General features: G+C 39.3%; 1 protein-coding gene across 1 annotated transcript in view; it reads right to left on the bottom strand.

The window, feature by feature from the left end:
* tln1 (talin 1) overlaps positions 1–18748 on the bottom strand; it is a 111398-nt gene that overhangs the window by 18073 nt on the left and 74577 nt on the right. The window contains exons 31-46 of the mRNA XM_071517048.1: positions 18555–18694; positions 17183–17276; positions 15660–15749; positions 14773–14895; positions 12700–12843; positions 10972–11133; positions 9896–10036; positions 9000–9181; positions 7207–7339; positions 6372–6473; positions 5374–5544; positions 4196–4444; positions 3969–4088; positions 3195–3341; positions 1996–2162; positions 1219–1402 (exon numbers count right to left, since the gene is read on the bottom strand). Coding sequence (XP_071373149.1) covers positions 1219–1402; positions 1996–2162; positions 3195–3341; positions 3969–4088; positions 4196–4444; positions 5374–5544; positions 6372–6473; positions 7207–7339; positions 9000–9181; positions 9896–10036; positions 10972–11133; positions 12700–12843; positions 14773–14895; positions 15660–15749; positions 17183–17276; positions 18555–18694 — 2349 coding nt within the window. The remainder of the gene's footprint in view (positions 1–1218; positions 1403–1995; positions 2163–3194; positions 3342–3968; positions 4089–4195; positions 4445–5373; positions 5545–6371; positions 6474–7206; positions 7340–8999; positions 9182–9895; positions 10037–10971; positions 11134–12699; positions 12844–14772; positions 14896–15659; positions 15750–17182; positions 17277–18554; positions 18695–18748) is intronic.

Genomic DNA, 18748 nt, shown 5'->3' with positions numbered 1-18748 from the left:
TAAACGTTGGCACAATTACATATAGATTGATGCAGAGAACATGTATTCCAACAGTATGGAGCAGATCAGACTGGAAAGATACCAGATGATTGGACAAATCGGAAATTCAACCAGTTAACCAAGCACAAAATAAGTAAGCAAATATCAATCCTTAGATGTATACGTGTGGAAGTATAGTACTTAGTCATCCTGAACATATTACATTGTACTAATATTTCTAATAACCAATATTTATATATAATATGAAGATATAGCATATAGCAGCCAAGCAGGAAGGACTGTGGTGAGATCTTATAGTAGGGGCATTTTCTGCACTTTCTGCCTACATTTCGGTCATTTGACAGTTAGGAGGAAATAAACTGAACCCAAGTCAGTCTGCTCTGGTGCCTCCACCCACATGTCTGGCCCAATAGATTTGCTATGGTGCCAACACTGATCTCAAAAGTTAAGACCATTTCTGAGAAAAGTTCTAACACTTTTGCCATGCCATTTTTGTATTCAAGCTGGCTTGACACTGGTCCGTTCCTGGCATTAGTAGCGTATTTTGTTTTGGATTTTTTATATTTTAGGGTTTGTGAGCACATTTGGTCGACTACCTGATGAGGTAAGCACTTGAATATGTGAGCGATGCTGTCTTTGTTTTCTGTTTCTTCAATAGATAGGCATAATCACAGGTCAAAAATGATGGGGTCACGTTCCAAATCCCAATTTAAACCCTGGAGACATCTACACGAAAGGCTAATTAGCTCATGTGTTAGGAAATGGAGACCCACCATGTCTTGGCGGTGTAGCTCTGCATGGGAAAGTGATTTTAGAACTGTCTACAGTGTATCTAATCTGACAGGGGAGTTTAAATGTGCCAAAGTAAGATTCAAAATGACACTGACAGAGTTGAAAGACCTAACAGTTAGCAGTGTCGCACCTACTGTGCCAGCGGGCCGAAAATGGAAACCAAGAGAAGCGGTTCAGCTGGCCCAGTCAGTGCTTAGGCATAGGGATATTTTAGGGTAGGTGCAGCAATGGGTGTGGAGGACTAAGGCTAGTCTTAGGACAACCTTTAAGGAGTAAAGGAACGAAAAGATGGTTGTGGAGCAAGAGGCTGATACTGTCTTGCTGTCTTAAATAATTCCTCGTGTCCCGACCTGAACCCTTTATTTGCCGCTTGAGGTTACATTTTTCACTTGTTTTCTTGACAGGCAGTTCCTCTCCTATCCCTACCTGGGTCTCGGGGTCCTCGGCACCCAGGCTGGCAGCTCCCAGTTTCACCACATCAGCCAGTTTGGTGATGGTGCAGACTGAGGACTGGGCGGCCTGGGCTAACTTCTCCTGGCTGGCTCCGGCGCCAGACACCAACAGCTTCGTGTCCTCCACCAGCGCCTTGGCTGTTTTCAGGATGTTCTCTCTGGATGGATTGAGGTCATAAAGTCACCAACATGGACCGTAGATACCATATATTCCAAGGAGAAGGAAAGGAAATGGTGTCCCCTCGTTTTGACACCACACAAATATTTAAAATAGAATGAGAAATTGATACACCAATACAGTATATTCTGCATTTGGGGTTTCCCAATTTCTGCAAATGTCAATGCTTTGACATTATTTTGCAGCTATTAAACAAAAGCAGATGTTATTTTATTGCATTTATTCCCACTCGTGCGTTCAAATTAACATGTTATTTTTTCACACTACCAAAGTTGCCACACATCATGTTGTACATATAGCGATTAAGTCTCTAATAAGAATACATAATGATTTACATCTCATGCAATTGAAAAGATTGTCAGCTGCACATGTATATAATCCCCATTTGCTATATTTATATTCTATTTTTGTTTATTTTCTTATTTTTCTTTGTTGTATCTGTTACATTCCCTGCTGCAATGACCCAATTTCTCCACAGGGATCATTTAAGTTGAATCTAATCTAACTGTATCTTACTTATCTTACAGTATGGCTTACAAGTTAGCGCTAACATGTCCCTGTAGTGTTTAGTACCTGTGGTCGGCGAAGGTCTCTGCATTCTCCCTGTTGAGAGTACCAGCAGTGGCGAACATGATAGTGGTGTCGAGGTCAGCGATGATGCCGGACACGGCGCTGGCCGCTGTGATGCAAGCCTGGGTGCCCCGGTTACCTGCTTGGAGGGACGCCAATACATGGGACACCTGCAAGAGGAAGAATCGAATATGATTGGAAGTGATATTGTAGTGTTTCGAGCTCAACACGCCAATTTGACTGAAGATGACTTTTTAAAGAATAAGAAGCAAAGATACACTTATCTCATAGTTAAACAGGTTGAAAGAAGATTCTGCTGCATTCTGTATGCTAATGCTTACGTATACAATGGAAGTGGATACGGCTCATTGATATCAATGTATTGTATAACTCAGACAGTATGAAAGTTGTTATTGTGAGATGCAGTTGATCAGTGTGCCATAACAAGTATTTAGAAAGTTGAATGGAGTTTCTACTGTTTTCATTGGCTGACTTATAAATCCAATGGAAGTCTATGAGAGACTTGGTTATTATCGCAGCCATTCGGCCTTACTTTCACTGATTGGGATGAAACTTGGTAGGGAGGTTCCAAATAGAATTACTGAGGAGCCCAACAAGTTTCATAGCAATCGTCCAATCACAAGCCAAGTTATAACCTAAAATTATTACATACAAAATTATTACATTTTTTAATAAAATTATTTAGGCCAAATTTTGGATTTTCATGAGTATCTGTATGTGTATCAAATTTCATGAGATTTGACATACATGGGGTTCACCTGCTCTTGGTGTCAAAATGTTGATGAGTCGAGCCGCGGACAGCAACCGACAGCAAAATTATATAGATATATACCAAGAGTTTGTGTGCAAAAACATATAACTCCATTTGTATTCATTTCTATAAATCATGTTTTTTTTTCAGGTAATATCAATCAGTTTTGTTGCTATATCCTATTACTATTTACAGCTTCAACAACCCAATTTGCCCCACATGGATCATTAAAGTTTCATCTAATCTAATCTTATCTTGGTCAACAAGACCATGTGATTCTGTTTGCGAAGATCAACAACACAACAAATATACAAAACATACAAATGTTCATACACTTTTCAGATTTTCAGGCCCGCTTCATTCCTAATGTAAAAAAGCAGCACATTGCTACAGTAGGACTTGGAAGTAAAGCGGCTAGTTTTGGTCTGACCTTCTCAGAGACTTTGCGGGCGCTTTCGATCAGCTCCTTCTTGGTGAAAGAGTCGTTGGGGCTGCACTGCAGAGCTCCAGCTTTGGTGACCAGGGTGGTACAGGTGAATCCCAGCTCGCCCACCTGCTTCTTGATGTGGGAACCAATCTGGACACAAACATAGGAAGAGGGAGTTGGGTCAGTACGGAAGAGGACTAGGGCCAAGGGAAAAGTTTGAGTTCTGAGATTTAAGTCAGAATTCTGAGATTAAATATTCTAAGAATTCTGACTTTTTTCTCAGAATTCTGACTTTAAACCTCAGAATTCTGACTTTAAACATGAGCAACAAAGGAAATTGGTGGAATGGTCCATGTACAGTCAATTCAAGAATTCTTGGCACCCTTCATGAACATGAGCATACATGATTGTGTACAATAAATAATACACATATTGAGTACAATTTTCTGCTCAAGCATTTGGGGGAACTACTTACTTTTACTAATTCTTATAAAAAACAGTCTCCGGACTTGAACCCTACTGAAAACCTGTGGTCTGAATTGAAGAGGGCAAACCTAAGAATATCAAGGATCTTGAAAGTTTTTTGCATGGAGGAGCAGTCCAAGATCCCTCCCAAAATGTTCTCCAACCTTGTCAGACATTACAGGAAGAGGCTCAGTGCTAATAAATTAAATTAAATTTTTACAGCCAATTTTGCTCATTTTCATGAAGGGTGCCAATAATTCTGGAGTCGACTGTCCAATGCCAAGATGATGAGGTTAAGTCAGTCCCATTTACTTCATCGTTCTCTGCGGTGATGGCGGCATATTTGGCCTCAGTGGCCAGCTCTCCAAACTCATTGGTCAGCTCGTTGGCCAATCCTCCCAGATCATCAGGGTTGGTGTTGGACTTGGTCACCTGAGGACAGAGGAATCACCAGATTAGTCGATTTCCAATAGCCGCTAAGTGCATCCATCAAGGTAGGGTGGTAACACATATGCCCGCACACACACACTACACCTTACCATCTCCTGCACGGTGATGGCGATGGCCTTCGCCGTCTTCACCATGGTGGTCTGGTAGTCGACGAAGGTGCCGTCGGGTTCGCCTGCGGGCGCGTCCTCCATTTTGTTGATGGCCTGGTTGATAGAGTCCACCATGCCGCCCACGGCGCCCGCCGCGCTGGCCGTCTCGGCCAGGGTGGCGCCCAAGTCGTCCACCGCTTCCTTCATCATCTGCACCGACTCCTCCAAGGCCTCCTGGGTGTGGGCCGCCTGGGGCAAGAACGATTTGATACATTTTATTAAAAGCTGATATAGTCATCATGCACACAAATAACAGGATTACAGGGGACAACGATAAATACAAAGACCATTGACCAAGACAATTGGGCCCAAGAAGCAATCACTATGTTGGATTGAGGATCTGCCTGAGGATCTTTCAAACCACTTCTTAAAGCTAATTTCTATAGACTTGCTTTTATGTAAGGAGTATTAATTATTGTTTTTGACCTCCCTTTTATGATTCTTGCCTTACGTTTATATTTCTTACCTTGCTTTTATTGCTTTTGCTGTGGATTTTGTTTTGCTTTTTCCTTTGCAAAGAAATTTGTAGCTGTGTTTTGAAAGCTGCTGTATAAATAAAGATTATGATTATATTATTATTTTTATTATTATTCTTATTAAACCGTTCTGAGGATCCAGCTGGCCACTGAAGCTGCTTCTACAGTCAGCAAATGTACAATTCTGTGGATCAGTGGTTCTCAACGTGGGGTCCGGGGACCACCAGGGGTCCGTGAGGAAATTGATGAATTGTTAAACTTCAGCATTATTTTATTTACAAGAGGTTAACACAATTAGAATATGTAGAAGAATGACTGTTTTGATCATAGTTTCACTGTTATCTCTCTACCTACAATACAGATAGTCATGGAATTCTGGACAAAATGATATCTAACAATAAAGATCTCATCAAATGGGGGTCCGTGGCCCTACTGTGTACTAAACTAGGGGTCCTTGATATGAAAAAGATGTAGATGACCATCATATCGCAGTATAGACTACATCTTCCTCCTAGTTCTCTGCTCTGTTATGGCCTCTGAGACAAAGACTCAAAATAGAGAGAGGTTTCATCTGGCCAGGTTTCATGAACACCGCCTCTAACAGACTCGCATTACATCACATTTATATATATTTTGCGATACCTTGGGATTTCCTCCGGCCTCCTTGGCGGTGTAGAGCATCTGCAGAGCCGACTCTGCCAGGGTTTTGGTCTGGTCCAAGACAGCCATCTGCTGCTGGCTGCTGACGATCTTAGACGCTGTACCAATGGCTGCCATGATCAGGGGCTCAAAGTAGCTCACCATCTGAGAGACCTGAACGAGTGGGCGGGAAAAGAAAGGCCAGGAGACTATGAGTTATAAGGTATGGAGAGTTTGACACCAATACTAAGTGATAAGCACGATAATTGTGTTGTGTGTCTTTGAAAAAATACTGTTCCTTTACAGTTGCATGTCTGTAAACAGGATAAAGCTCTATAGTGTAGCTAGTTGAAAGAGTAGTCTGCAATGACAGGACTTTTTTGGTTTGGGAATAGGCTTAAAGCAATGTTCCACTTAGTTTTGACATGGGGGTTATTCAGCACTTGACCACCATGAAAACCAGAATATAAACTAATCACAAGATTGGATGCAGCTGGGATGAGTTTGTAGTGTTTGTAGTGTTTGTATAAGGCCACGACAATAGCCTGAAAACTTATATCCCCAACATATCCCGCTTTTAAGACAATAAAAAAGTAATTGCTCCGCCCTCATTTCGCATTTCTATCCTTGGTTTACACTGAAATTAGTATTTCCCAAACTATCTCTCCTAAATGGCATCCCTCCGCTATATTCTCTTCTATCAAAAATGCTATTTGGCAAAATGATGTTCTAAAATTATGTTCAGTCTATTTTCGTGGCCTCATTCAAATGAATGGGAAGTAAAAATCTGAACGGTACAAGCTCATCCAGCTGCATCTGATCTTGGCGAGTAGTTTATATTCTGGTTTTCATGGCGGTCGAGTGCCGAATGACCCCCATGTTAAAACTAAGTGGAGTATTACTTTAACCTATGTCCATGTAGCACTATTCTTCTTTCAGCTGGACCACAAGCATGTAAGCAGTCGCATCTCATCAGCTCTGTAGTGTGTCCTGTGTTTTACCTTGTGGCCGAGCTGGGAGGCCTCGGACCGGGCGGCGATGGCCACAGGCTCGATCAAGTTGCTGATCTCGTGGACCGAGGCACCCATCTGTTCGTGGAGAGCCTGCGACACACATTCACACACACACACACACAAAATGGGTTTATGAATATACTGTCGCTCTATGGCTGCTAAGGCATGCTGTAGATATTAGGAACAGTGCAATCTGAATTGCAATGCTCCAATGGGAGTTGAATACACAGCAACCCAGATCCCTCATCGATAAAGTACACACACACACACACACACACGAAACTATGAAACCAAACCCCTTAATTTTATCCCTGAAATGCCCTTCATTTCTCATTACATAAACATTAATTATCCATTAAAAATAACAGCTTTAATAAAGTAAGGTTCGTATCATGGGATTTTAAGGGATTTATTCATGGGTTGATTCACAGAGACACTAGTAATTAAGTTTTTCTTTATGCCTGTCTCCATGAATTTTACATGAATTATGAATTAATGAATTAAAAGTAAGCAGTCACACATTAAGGGGTGTTTAAGGAGGTTTTGATGGGGTCTCCTCCATTAATAACTCCCTTAGTTCATTTTAAGGGGATTTTTCATGAATTAAGGGGTGAGTTAATGTAAATGTAAGGATATTTCGCACACACACGCACACACACACACACACATACAAGAGTGACATTTGTCTACCATTTGTTCTATTCTTGTTCTTGTTCCTATTCTTATGAAACATTCCAATTGTTTTGACAATACAGCACTCATGCCAAAGATGCAGGTACATTACAGAGAGAGAGTGACAGAGAGTGTGTGTGTGTGTGTGTACCTCCTGGGAGATGTCCTCTCGGGGTGTGAGCTGCTGGCTGATGGCAGCCAGGGAGGCCTGGTCGACCTCGCGGATGCAGCCGTTCAGCACCTCGATGGCTTCGTCACACTCTCTTTGACCCGGAGCCTTTTCTCTGCACACGCACAGACACAGATGACGGGAGAGAGTCTTACAGATATTTTCTAGCAAAGAAAACCAACCAATCAATATAAAACCAAACCCCTTAATTTTATCTCTGAAATGTCTTTAACTTCTCCATTACATAAACAATTATCCATTAAAAATAACGGTAACGCTTTACAATAAGGGTCGCTAAGTTAAGGGTTAGTTAATGCTTAATAAGGGTTAGTTAATGCTTAATAAGCAATGTGTAATTTACTAATGGTGTTCATGTTAACTACGGTATTAATTTATACATTTAATAGTTTATAAAGATGACTATTAAATAATGTCTAAATGAATACCTTAGTTAACATGAACACCATTAGTAAATGATTACCAGACACATTAGTTAACTGTTAATTAAGGGTTAGTTAATGCTTATTAAGCATTAACTAACCCTTAAATTAGTGACCCTATTGTAAAGTGTTACCAAAATGGGATAGCTTTAAAAATGTAAGGTTAGTATCATGGGTTTATAAGGGATTCCCAACCCAGTCCTCAAGGACCCATTTTCCTGCAAGTATTGGTTCCAGCTCTACTCTTGCGCACCTGATCCAGTTAAGGTCTTAATGCTGATTGGTAGAGACAGATCTACCTGAACAGAGCAGCATGAAAGTGTGTAGGCCCCATTGGGATCAGGTGTGCAAGAGTAAAGATCGAATAAAAACTTGCAGGACAGGGGGTCCTTGAGGACTGGGTTGGGAACCACTGGTTTACATGGCTATTAAGTGGAAATTAATGGAAAAGTTCCTGTCTCCATTTTTCATTAAAATAGAAAGTAAGGAGTCAAGGGGGGTGTTATTTTAAGGAATTATATAGAATAGATATTATGCTTCATCATCTCCATGTTTGGTTTCATTTCCAACCAAAAAGCAAATGAGTCGGCTGTCCAACTACACAAATCAGACGTATAAATCAAATCAAAAGCACATCCGACATGAATGCAATATTTGCACTTAGGCTTGTTAAGTTAGGATCATATTTTAAATCACTTCTTAAAATGCACTTTCATAGACTTGTGTTGATGTAACTGTTTATGATCTTGCTCACTATTAATCGTGTGGTGTTTTGTATGTTTTGTTTTATCTGATTTAATTTATGTACACTGCCCATCAAATGTTTGGGGACACCACATTTTTCTTTATTTTTATTTTTCCACATTTTAGAATAATAACAGTAAAGACATCAAAACTATGAAATAACACAAATGGAATTATGCAGTGACCAAAAAAGTGTTAAACAAATCAAAACTATCTCATATTTTAGATTCTTTGCCTTGATGGAAAGGCAAAGGCTTTGGAAAGAAATTCATACATAGGATCAACTTCACTATTTATATTTGACTAAGAAACACATTTCAAGCATTTAAGCAGAGGCCTTTAGATCAAAATGGCTTTAAGATAATGAAAAACATAGTACATTCAATCAGGTGTGTCCAAACTTTTGACTGGTAGTGTATATATTTACTCTTCTTTTTAAGTATTTTCTCTTGCTTGTGCTTACCTTTATCCCCTCATTGTGTATTTTACTAGTCTTGTTTCTATGTCTTCCTGTAAAACATTGTAAAACCCTACGATATATGTGCTATATAAACATTATTACTGTTGTTGTTTTTGTTATTAGTATTATACCTCATATTGGTGATCAGTTTCTTGATGGAGTCGGATACAGTCCTGGAGTGTCCGGCCAGCACCGACCACTTGGGGGGGTCTTTAGGGTTGACAGCCAGGGAGCGGGCGGTCTGGATCAGGCCGGTCGAGCTCTCCAGCATTGTCCTTGCCGCTGCCACAATGGGCTCCATGGCTGCATGACCCTGTAGGAGAGGTGTGTGTGTGTGTGTGTGTGTGTGTGTGTGGGGAGGGAAGGGGGGTGGGATGAACGGATATCATGGTGAAAATGATCAACTGTAGCAAGAAATACTGAATTGCTTAATGAATCAGTTCTCAAAGTCCTTTAGGGTGTTTCCCCCGGCAAAATACGCAACAGTTTAATTTCTGTGGTCTCATGTGGGTTTACTTGGTAATGTTTGAGAAGATGGAATTATTCATTGAAATGGGGCACTGTATTACAGAACTCATATTATTGCAGTTCTGCTAACAATATCCAAAATTTTATATTGCGATACTCTCGTGCCAAAATATCGCGATATATGATATTATCGTAGGGGGGGGGGTGTGGGTGGTTTTTTTTTTTATTTTGTCCAAATTACATCAAATTTCTAGGCTATAATAATAACTATTATTACTAACAGCCTAGAAATTATTATATTATGGGATATTCAATATTGCCGGAAATATTCACAAAATATCGCGATATTCCATAATATTGAATATCAGCCCAAGCCTAATCAGCTTCAAAGAAATGTGAATGATAAGTGAATGATGGGTCTTTGGAAGCTCTTTTAATTTGCACAGAATACAGCCAAAAACTGCAAAATGTGAGAATGCAGTTATGAATTGATTTGGGGTTATGATGTGCGGATGAGTGTTTGGAGAGAAGGGGGTGCTGCTGTGACTGGCGGGCGTACCTCAGGGCTGATTTGGGCAGGAACGCTGGCGAACTCCGGATTGGAGGCGAAGGCCGTCAGGTTGTCCACAGCCTCTATCAAAGGCCCGGTGGCGGCCTTACACTTCTCTCTGTTCTCCTGGTTAAACGCTCCGTCCAAAGCCTGCACAGGAGTAACGCCATTTTGATCATGACTCCACTGACACGTCTTTGGCACTAGACAGACCTCATCGTGAATTTTAAAGAGCAACTAAACCCCAAACCCAAATCTTTGTTGAAGCCCGACACCTAATGGTGAAAATAGGGTACTGAACTGGCCTTCTGCTATTGGCTGGTCTTTGGTGCCAGGTGATGTCACCCCCTGTTGTATTCTATAGAAGGTGACATCACATGGCACAAAGATCAGCCAATAGCAGATGGCCAGTGCAGTACCCTACTTTTCACCATTAGGTGTCAGGCTTTACCACACATTTGGGTTTGAGGTTTAGTTACTCTTTAAGTAAAACTACAAATCAAGGATGCGAGGCAGAGTTGTGACCAAGTCAACTTTGCTCGAGTCCCAAGTCAGTCTCAAGTCTTGAGGCACAAGTCTCAACTCAAGTCTCAAGTCTAAATGTAGAACAGCATGTCAAGTCCAAGTCAAGTCCATGTCATTAATGTCAAGTCTCAAGTCTAAATGTAGAACAGCAAGTCAAGTCAGAACAAGAGTCCAATATCAATTTAATATCTTAAAGAAAACTAAATGTCTAGGACTTTTCAATGCAATATGGTTTTAATAGGATAAAAACTTGGTAAGAGCATCATGAGTTTGATTTCTATAATCAGTTTCAACTTCAATAAATTCAATCATTCCATACAAATTCAAAAAACAGAATTTAAACTCAGTCGTCTGCTGGAACAAATCTCATCACTTTCAATCTAAGTCATTTACACAAACACAAGATCTCAAGTCAAGACTTTAGAAACCTTTTCAAGTCATCAGAGTACAAGTCAAAGTTAAATCCCAAGTCACCAGAACCCAAGTCAAGTCAAATAAAAACCCTGTCTGAGGGCTTCCCGCTGTGCAGTGGGTATTTGAGGCGGACTCCAGCCACCCACCTTTATGGATTTGACCAGGTTCGCCGTGCTGTTGGCCACCTCTTTGGCCGACTGGACGAACTGCCTTTTGGCAACGGGGTTGGGTGTTTTGGAGGAGGCCAAGCGACAGGCGTTACACAGCGCAGAGGTGTGTTTGGCAACAATGGTAGCTGCGGAGAGCACCTGGGGGAAGAAATGAGTGGAGTGAAGTGAGGGAAGTGGATAAAGGAAATGGTAGGAAATTGCTTTTCCTTACCATCCCATGGACATATGCACTGCCCCGTTTCCTAGCAAATCCCATTTGCTTGTTGTTTAAAAAATATTTCCGAGATCAAGTCTTGCTTTTTATCCTCTGCTGACCTTGAGAAAGTTATCCTTGACTCTAGGGTTGCAACTAACGATTATTTTCATTGTCGATTAATCTGTTGATTATTTTCTCGATTAATCGATTAGTTGTTTGGTCTATAAAATGTCAGAAAATGGTGAAAAATGTCGATCAGTGTTTCCCAAAGCCCAAGATGACATCCTCAAATGTCTTGTTTTGTCCACAACCCAAAGATATTCAGTTTACTGTCATAAAAAAAATGTTCTGGTAAAGAACCCAGAAAATATTCACATTTAAGAAGCTGGAATCAGAGAATTTTGACTTATTTTTCTTAAAAAATTACTCTGATCTGATCTGATTAAACTGATTAATCGATTATCAAAATAGTTGGCGATTAATAGTTGACAACTAATCGATTAATCAATTAATTGTTGCAGCTCTACTTGAAATCTCTCTCCCAGCCACAACTAGTGCAAAATGCAGCGACAAGGCCCTTAACCAGATCAAGAAGACGGGATCATATAACTCCTATTATAGCAGTTCTTCACCGGTTACCTGTTAGTTAATAGATTTGAAGATTTTACTGGTGAATTTTAAGGTATATCAGGGTCTGGCACACAGTTATATATCAGACTTTTTAACCCCTTATTAGTTGGAGCACAGGCTGAGTGCTCCAACTTTAAAATCACTGCTCAAAGCACATTTGTACAGGGAAGCACGTTTATAATGTACTTTTATGTCCCATTTTATCCCTGTTTGAAATCCAGTCTCCTATTTTATTTTTTCTTTACTCTCTTTGTCTTTTTATCTACTCTTGCTTCCTGTCCTGATTTAAGTACTCTTTTATTAGATTTATAAATATTATTTATAAATTGCTTGTTTAGAAAAGTGCAATATAAAGGTTATTATTATTATTATTATTATTATTATTATTATCATTATTATTCTTAATATATATTTGTTATTATTATTAAAGGTTGAAGGATTCAAAAGCATTGGCACTCATTAACCATGATGGACTAGATTGATTATGGCAATAATCAGTCTGATTGTACATATTGGTGTGACAATAATAATAATAATAATCATAATAATAATCATAATTTTATTTATATAGCACTTTTCAAAACAAGGTTACAAAGTGCTTAACAAAACAAGATAAAAACACCAACAGAGTTCAAAAATTGTCAGAAAACATAAGAATAAAAGCAAAACGGAGTAAAAGGTATTAAAGTAGAAGAATAAGACAAGGATTAAAGATAAAATAAAATAATAAAAACAAGAGTATGTTTTAAAGGATAAGGCTGATGTTTTTTAATGCATTGCTTACCGTCAACAAATCCTATAAAAAAAACCCACCAGCCTTATCCTTTAAGGAGAGACTTAAAAGATGATACTGACGGTGGTGTGAAGCTGATAGCTACCTGGGACTGCGTGCAGGCTGGGTCCACCAGGTTCTGGCAGGCCATCTGAATGGACTGGTTGGCCCTGGCAAACTGGGCGGGGTCCACTAGGCCGTTCTGACCCGCTGAGCTGTTGGGGTCTGATACTCCCACCAAGTAGGCAGCCTGCCAACATGGACAGATCACTGATCAGTTTACAACAACAATCACCACAGGATATTTCGTGAACAATAATGAATGGCGGAACAGTAGTGCAATATAAAATTTGGGATATCGCACAAGCCTACCACAGACATGTTAGAGAGTCATTTCCAGGATGAAACTAGAGCTACTAGAGAAACTAGAGCACAAAAATGTATAAATGTATATTATGGTATAATTTGAGGCATAGACGGTAACGGTATGTATCACAGTATATTCACATTTTCTTAAAATTTCAATAAAAATGCTTCTGAGGGGATAAAAGACTGGTGTGGCAACTGTGGAGCAGTCATTAGGTGTACTGTATTCTAACTGTACTACCAGAGCATATTTCTCATAGTACTGAGGTATTAGAAAAAATAATAATAATACATATAAATTCAACTTTTTTTTTTCTAACCATCTCTGAAAAATGCAACTCTCATACTTTCTCAAAAAAATACAATAAAATCAAGATGCACAAAGTGAAAATAAAACTGACTTCAAGTACAATAAGCCTATTACAGTCTTTTTATTAAGAGACTACTAACAGTTTTTTTTCCCCAGACAATTTGGTCTCATTACTTTGAATGAAATTGAGCTAGTTTAAAACAAATAACTACACTCTGCATAGTTTTTCTGCATTATTATCTGCATTATTACATTATTGTTCTTATTAAAGCCTCTTCGGTACCCTCACTTGCTAAGAGTGCAGTTACTTGGCAGTTATACAGGCCCATTGCAAGCTGTTGGGTAGACTAAGCAAAAGTTTGACTTTTACTGTCAACTGGGTATAAGAAAATAGTAACAGAGAAAGTTATGCATTAGCGGCTAGTGGGCACAGCAATAGATTGTGTTACGATGGGCCAAATAAAGTATTAGAGAATAATAATACATTTAATTTCTAGAGTGCTTTAAATGGTACTAAAAGACACTTTACAGCGAAGGGATAAAGAGAATAAAATATATGCAAATGGTACAAAAGTGATGATAATAAATGAATGACCATATTAAAAAAAATTAATAACATGAGAATGAGAATGAATGTGGTGCAGAACTTTTTAGTGTTATGTGGTGGAACAAGACACATACATTACCACACCAAACCCCTTCATTTTATCCCTGAAATGTCCTTAATTTCTCCATTACATAAACATTAATTATCCATTAAAAATAACACAGCTTTATATAAGGGATCTATTCATGGGTTGGTTCACAGAGACACTAGAAATTAAAGGATTTTTCATACGTTTTGTGCATGGTTTACAGGGTTATTAAGTGGAAATTAATGGAATAGTACCTGTCTCCCTGAATCTTTCATTAAATTAGAAAGTAAGGAGTCAAGATTAAGGGGGTGTTTAAGGAGGTTTCGATGGGGTCTCCTCCATTAATTACTCCCTTAATTCATTTTAAGGGGATTTTGCATGAATTAAGGGGCGCATTAATGAAAGTGTAAGGTTATTCTAAGGGATTACTGGTTTGTAGAGAGTTGCGTGTTCAGCGAAATACTGAACGGAACTGAACTGCTCTGCGAAGCATGACTCAGTGAGTCTCTGAAGATGTTACGTAAAATAATCGCAGAGCATGAGGTTAGCTTGTGTTGCTCTCAGGTTTCTGCAGTGGCCTTAAAAAATGTGGATGTGTGAACTACGGATATGCATGTAAAGCATTTCCATATCCATATGATATCCAGTGTGCTGCTTCTCAACTCAAATTCCTCCCTCTGCATATGTGATTCACATTGGTAGCTCAAGATATTAATCACCAGTGTCTGAAGCCTGGCATTGACTGGATTACACCAGCATGTTCAAGCGTGAATCTTGCTAGCATGCTATGTGTGTCTATGCTTTGGTTTCTCTTTCAGACTAGAGAGACTGATATTATAATAATGATAGTACAATAATGTTATTTTACCTGTGCAGCTGCTTCAGTGAGGCCGCACAAGGCTTTGGAGCCACCGCTGACCGAATCCCCAAACTCAGGCAGGTTGGAGTTCTTGGCATTGTGGGAAATGCCGGCCATGGACTCACCAAGGACCTGTCAACAGGAACATGGAAGATTTGGGGAGAAGACGTGATTTAGTTGCACTGTAAAAAAAAAAGAACCAGTGATTTTAAGCTTATTTTATGATGTTTTTAGTCAAATTATCTCACTGCACTGGCTGAGAATCGTGCTGGTTTCAATACACTTCACTTGATACATGCCAAAATGGCTTCTTTCAAGAAATCGTCTTAAACCAATGAAGAAAATATTGAAACGAGGAACTTTCTCCAAGACAATTTAATTTCCACCAAGTAAATGTCCTGAAACAAGTTGCATTCTCCTGAAAAAAGTTGCATTTGTTGAAACCGGTAAAATGATGTGCCAATGATTTCACAAACAAAAAAAAAAAAACTAAAATAAGCTTGATAAGTCTGGATACAAGATAAATAACTGAACAAGTTTGTCAGTTTTTGCAGTGTACAAAAATATCTTCATTGCATTTGCAAAGACAATGACGCAACACAGGAATGAGTACAAAGCATGACCATAAAAGACAAAACAACAAAAAATGAATAAATAGAACGACTGAGGTAGCCGTGTCATGTGTCCGTATGTAATAACATATATAATGTACATTTTCAAATTTTTGTGGTGTTGATGGTCTTATAAGGTTTCCACTACACTAAGGATTAAAAATGAAGCTTAAGTAGCATCCAATCCACAGAGAGAAAGTGAATGGAATGATTCAAATATAGACCCAGTAAAGAAATGAGAGGAGGGACAGAGAAATGAAGGACAGAAAGATGTTTTTTCCCCACCTTGGAGTTCTCCATGACGCTGTCGATGCAGTCGAAGTAAGACAGGTCGTTGACGGCTTCAGTCGGGTTCTCCAGCATCCCCCTCACCGACTGCACAGAGATGGGACACATTTTTTCAGAATTAAATTTTTTTAATGAGAGAATGAATTTTCACCGCATAAGAATGGCATTTTTTCAATGTGAGAATTTTACTTTTCCATGTAAGAATTCATTTTTCAAGTTCAGACTTCATTTTCTCCATATAGGAATCGAGTTTCTCAACGCAAGAATTCATATTCTCTGCTTAAGAATACTGTTTTTCAGTGTGATCGTTCATTTTCTCCATATGAGAACTCAGTTTCCGATGAGAGAATTCATCTTCTCCATATAATAATTCAATTTCTTAAATTAAGAATACCTTTCTCCATAAAGAAATACATTTTCTCGGTCTAAGAACTATTATTCTCCCAGCTGACAGGAGTAAGAAAAAGGGTAACTTGTTAATATAATGGTAATTGTTAAATTTGACAAGCAAAAAGGACACTACAAATGAGAGATAATGAATGAAAGATATTAGACTACCTGCAAATACTAACAAATGCAAGTTTGGAGAGAATTGTGGAATTTTACATATTTGTATTCATATACTTTATTATCCCCGTGGGGAAATTTGTCCTCTGCATTTGACCCACACACTAGGAGCAGTGGGCAGCCGCAGTACAGCACCCGGGGACCAACTCCAGTTCTTTTGCCAGTGCCTTGGTCAGGGGAAACTGACAGGAGTATTAACCCTAACATACATGTCTTTGATGGTGGGAGGAAACCGGAGCACCTGGCAGAAACCCACACAAACACGGGGAGAACATGTAAACTCCACACAGCAACCGGGGTTCGAACCCAGGACCTTCTTGCTGTGAGGCAACAGTGCTAACCACTGAGCCACCATGCCGTCCAAGACAAATATTATTATTGGCCGGCCCCGCTTGATAGTCTGGCAAAAAGTTTAACAGGAAAATATTGTTCAGAACCACTAAATTCAATCTTAATATGACATCTGAGTAACAGATGATAAGAAATGTTGAGCAAATCCCAAATGAAGCAAAGGGGGTGGATAGATTTCTCTGTTATTTTTATTTTATACTTTAACATAAATATCTACACATTTGTTTCTACCGGATATTTGTTTTGCCTCATCAATCCTCCCACCCCTAGTAGGCATGTCACCCATCTCGCATTGACAGTTCACTTCTGATGTTGTGTTTTGAATTTCACAACCTATGATCAAAGATTAGGAGAACCAGTTTAATCAACTGGACAGAAGGCAGGGCCTATGGCTACTGCTAGTCATCAAGCACACACTAACATGTAATTACTATGTTTGGATAAAACCTGTATAATCTCACTTTGTGGAACAACCCCCTGGTCAAGAGAGTTGCCCAATACAAAAAAACAGGAGCACAGACTACAAGGGCAAGGAGAAGAGGAACAAAAGAAGTAGAGGAGAGGATTGATGGACGGATGGATGGACGGATGGTGGTAGCTACCTCCAGCTCTCTGAGAGCGTTGTCGCACTCCTTCTGGCCAGGAGCCTGCTGAGTGCACATGGTGATGAGCTGGTTGATACTGTCTGTAACTGCCCTGTGGGGGGGGGGGGGGGGGGAGAGAGAGAGAGAGAGAGAGAGACAGAGAGAGAGAGAGAGAGAGAGAGAGAGGGAGAGAGAGACAATTTCAATTTGATCTACCCGTTAGAGTTTGGCAAAAATAATTGACCTTAAGTTATGTTATTTTATCAATTTTAAAATTTGATAAATTTTAATTCCTCAAGGTTTACATAACACATTCCTAAAGAAAATAACACCAGATCCATTTGTAATTGGCTATGCTCTTTAAATAAAGCTAATTCCAGTTCCAGTGGCACGTTAGATTGAACCTTACATACACGTGTTGATTAATTAAAAGAGGAGCAAGTAAAACAATTTATAAACTGATTAATTAAAATTCTTTTCAATGGTCCATTTAGTAAAACTATTCACAAACAGATTAATTAAAATGCTTTTAAACGGTCCATTTAATAAAACTATTTGCAAACCGATTAATTAAAATGCTTTTAAATGGTCCATTTAATAAAACTATTTACAAACTGATTCATTAAAATGCTTTTAAATGGGCAATTTAACAAAACTATTTGCAAACCGATTCATTAAAATGCTTTTAAATGGGCCATTTAATAAAACTATTTATAAAACAATTAAAGCTCTATGTGATAACTTGGCACCTCAGCGGCTACCTCTGTTCAGAATTCGCAACTGCAGTCGATTTTACTGCCGTACGCATGTGCGTTTGTAAGTACCCTGCAGTAATTTTAATAAATCAAATAGTATACTAGAATAATTGGGAAGACAAACAAAATATACAGTAAAAGCAAAATAAAAAAAAAATAAAAAAAACAGGGCTTATTTTGGGGGGGTGTTTTATTTTATTTCTTCCACATCAAATTTCTAGGCTATAGTAATAATAATAATTACCTCCGCCAAGGAGGTAATGTTTTCAGTGCCGTTTGTTTGTTTGTTTGTCTGTTTGTTTGTCTGTTAGCAGGATTACGGAAAAACTACTGGCCTGATTTTCATGAAACTTTGTGGAAGGGTGTAGCATGGGCCAAGGAAGAACTCATTAAATTTTGGAGCGGATCCGGATCCGACTCACAAACAAGCAATAATAGCACAAACCTTGGCTGAGGTCTGCGCTCTCCGAGTGCCCTTCTAGTTTGATATGTAAACACTCAAGACACTGTAGGGTGCTTGGGATAAAACTATTTGTACACAAACACTCACAATACTGTAAAATGCTTGGGATGAAATGCTGCAAATAGCTGCCAGGACTTCCATATTTTCAATGAAGGCTGGATGTGTCTCTTACCGAGCGGCAGCTGCCAGCTGGTTCTTCAGGTTGGGAGAGTTGGGGTCGGTGGAGAGGGCTTTGGCGGCCAGCAGCAGCTTGCTAGAAGACATGGAGATGGTCTTCAGGTTGGACACAACCTGGGTCTGGTCCTCTTTAGTCTGAAGGCGAGAAGGAAGAAGGTTAATTAAGTTCACTTCATGAGTATGTATTGC

This window comes from Centroberyx affinis, unplaced genomic scaffold (assembly GCF_046629955.1).
Source record: "Centroberyx affinis isolate AG114_WGS23_722 - 3 ecotype Tasmania unplaced genomic scaffold, CSIRO-AGI_Caff_v1 ptg000452l_1, whole genome shotgun sequence".
Taxonomy (NCBI): Eukaryota; Metazoa; Chordata; class Actinopteri; order Beryciformes; family Berycidae; genus Centroberyx; species Centroberyx affinis.
The sequence above is the reverse complement of the archived record's forward strand: the minus strand, read 5'-3'. Positions and strand labels throughout refer to the sequence as shown.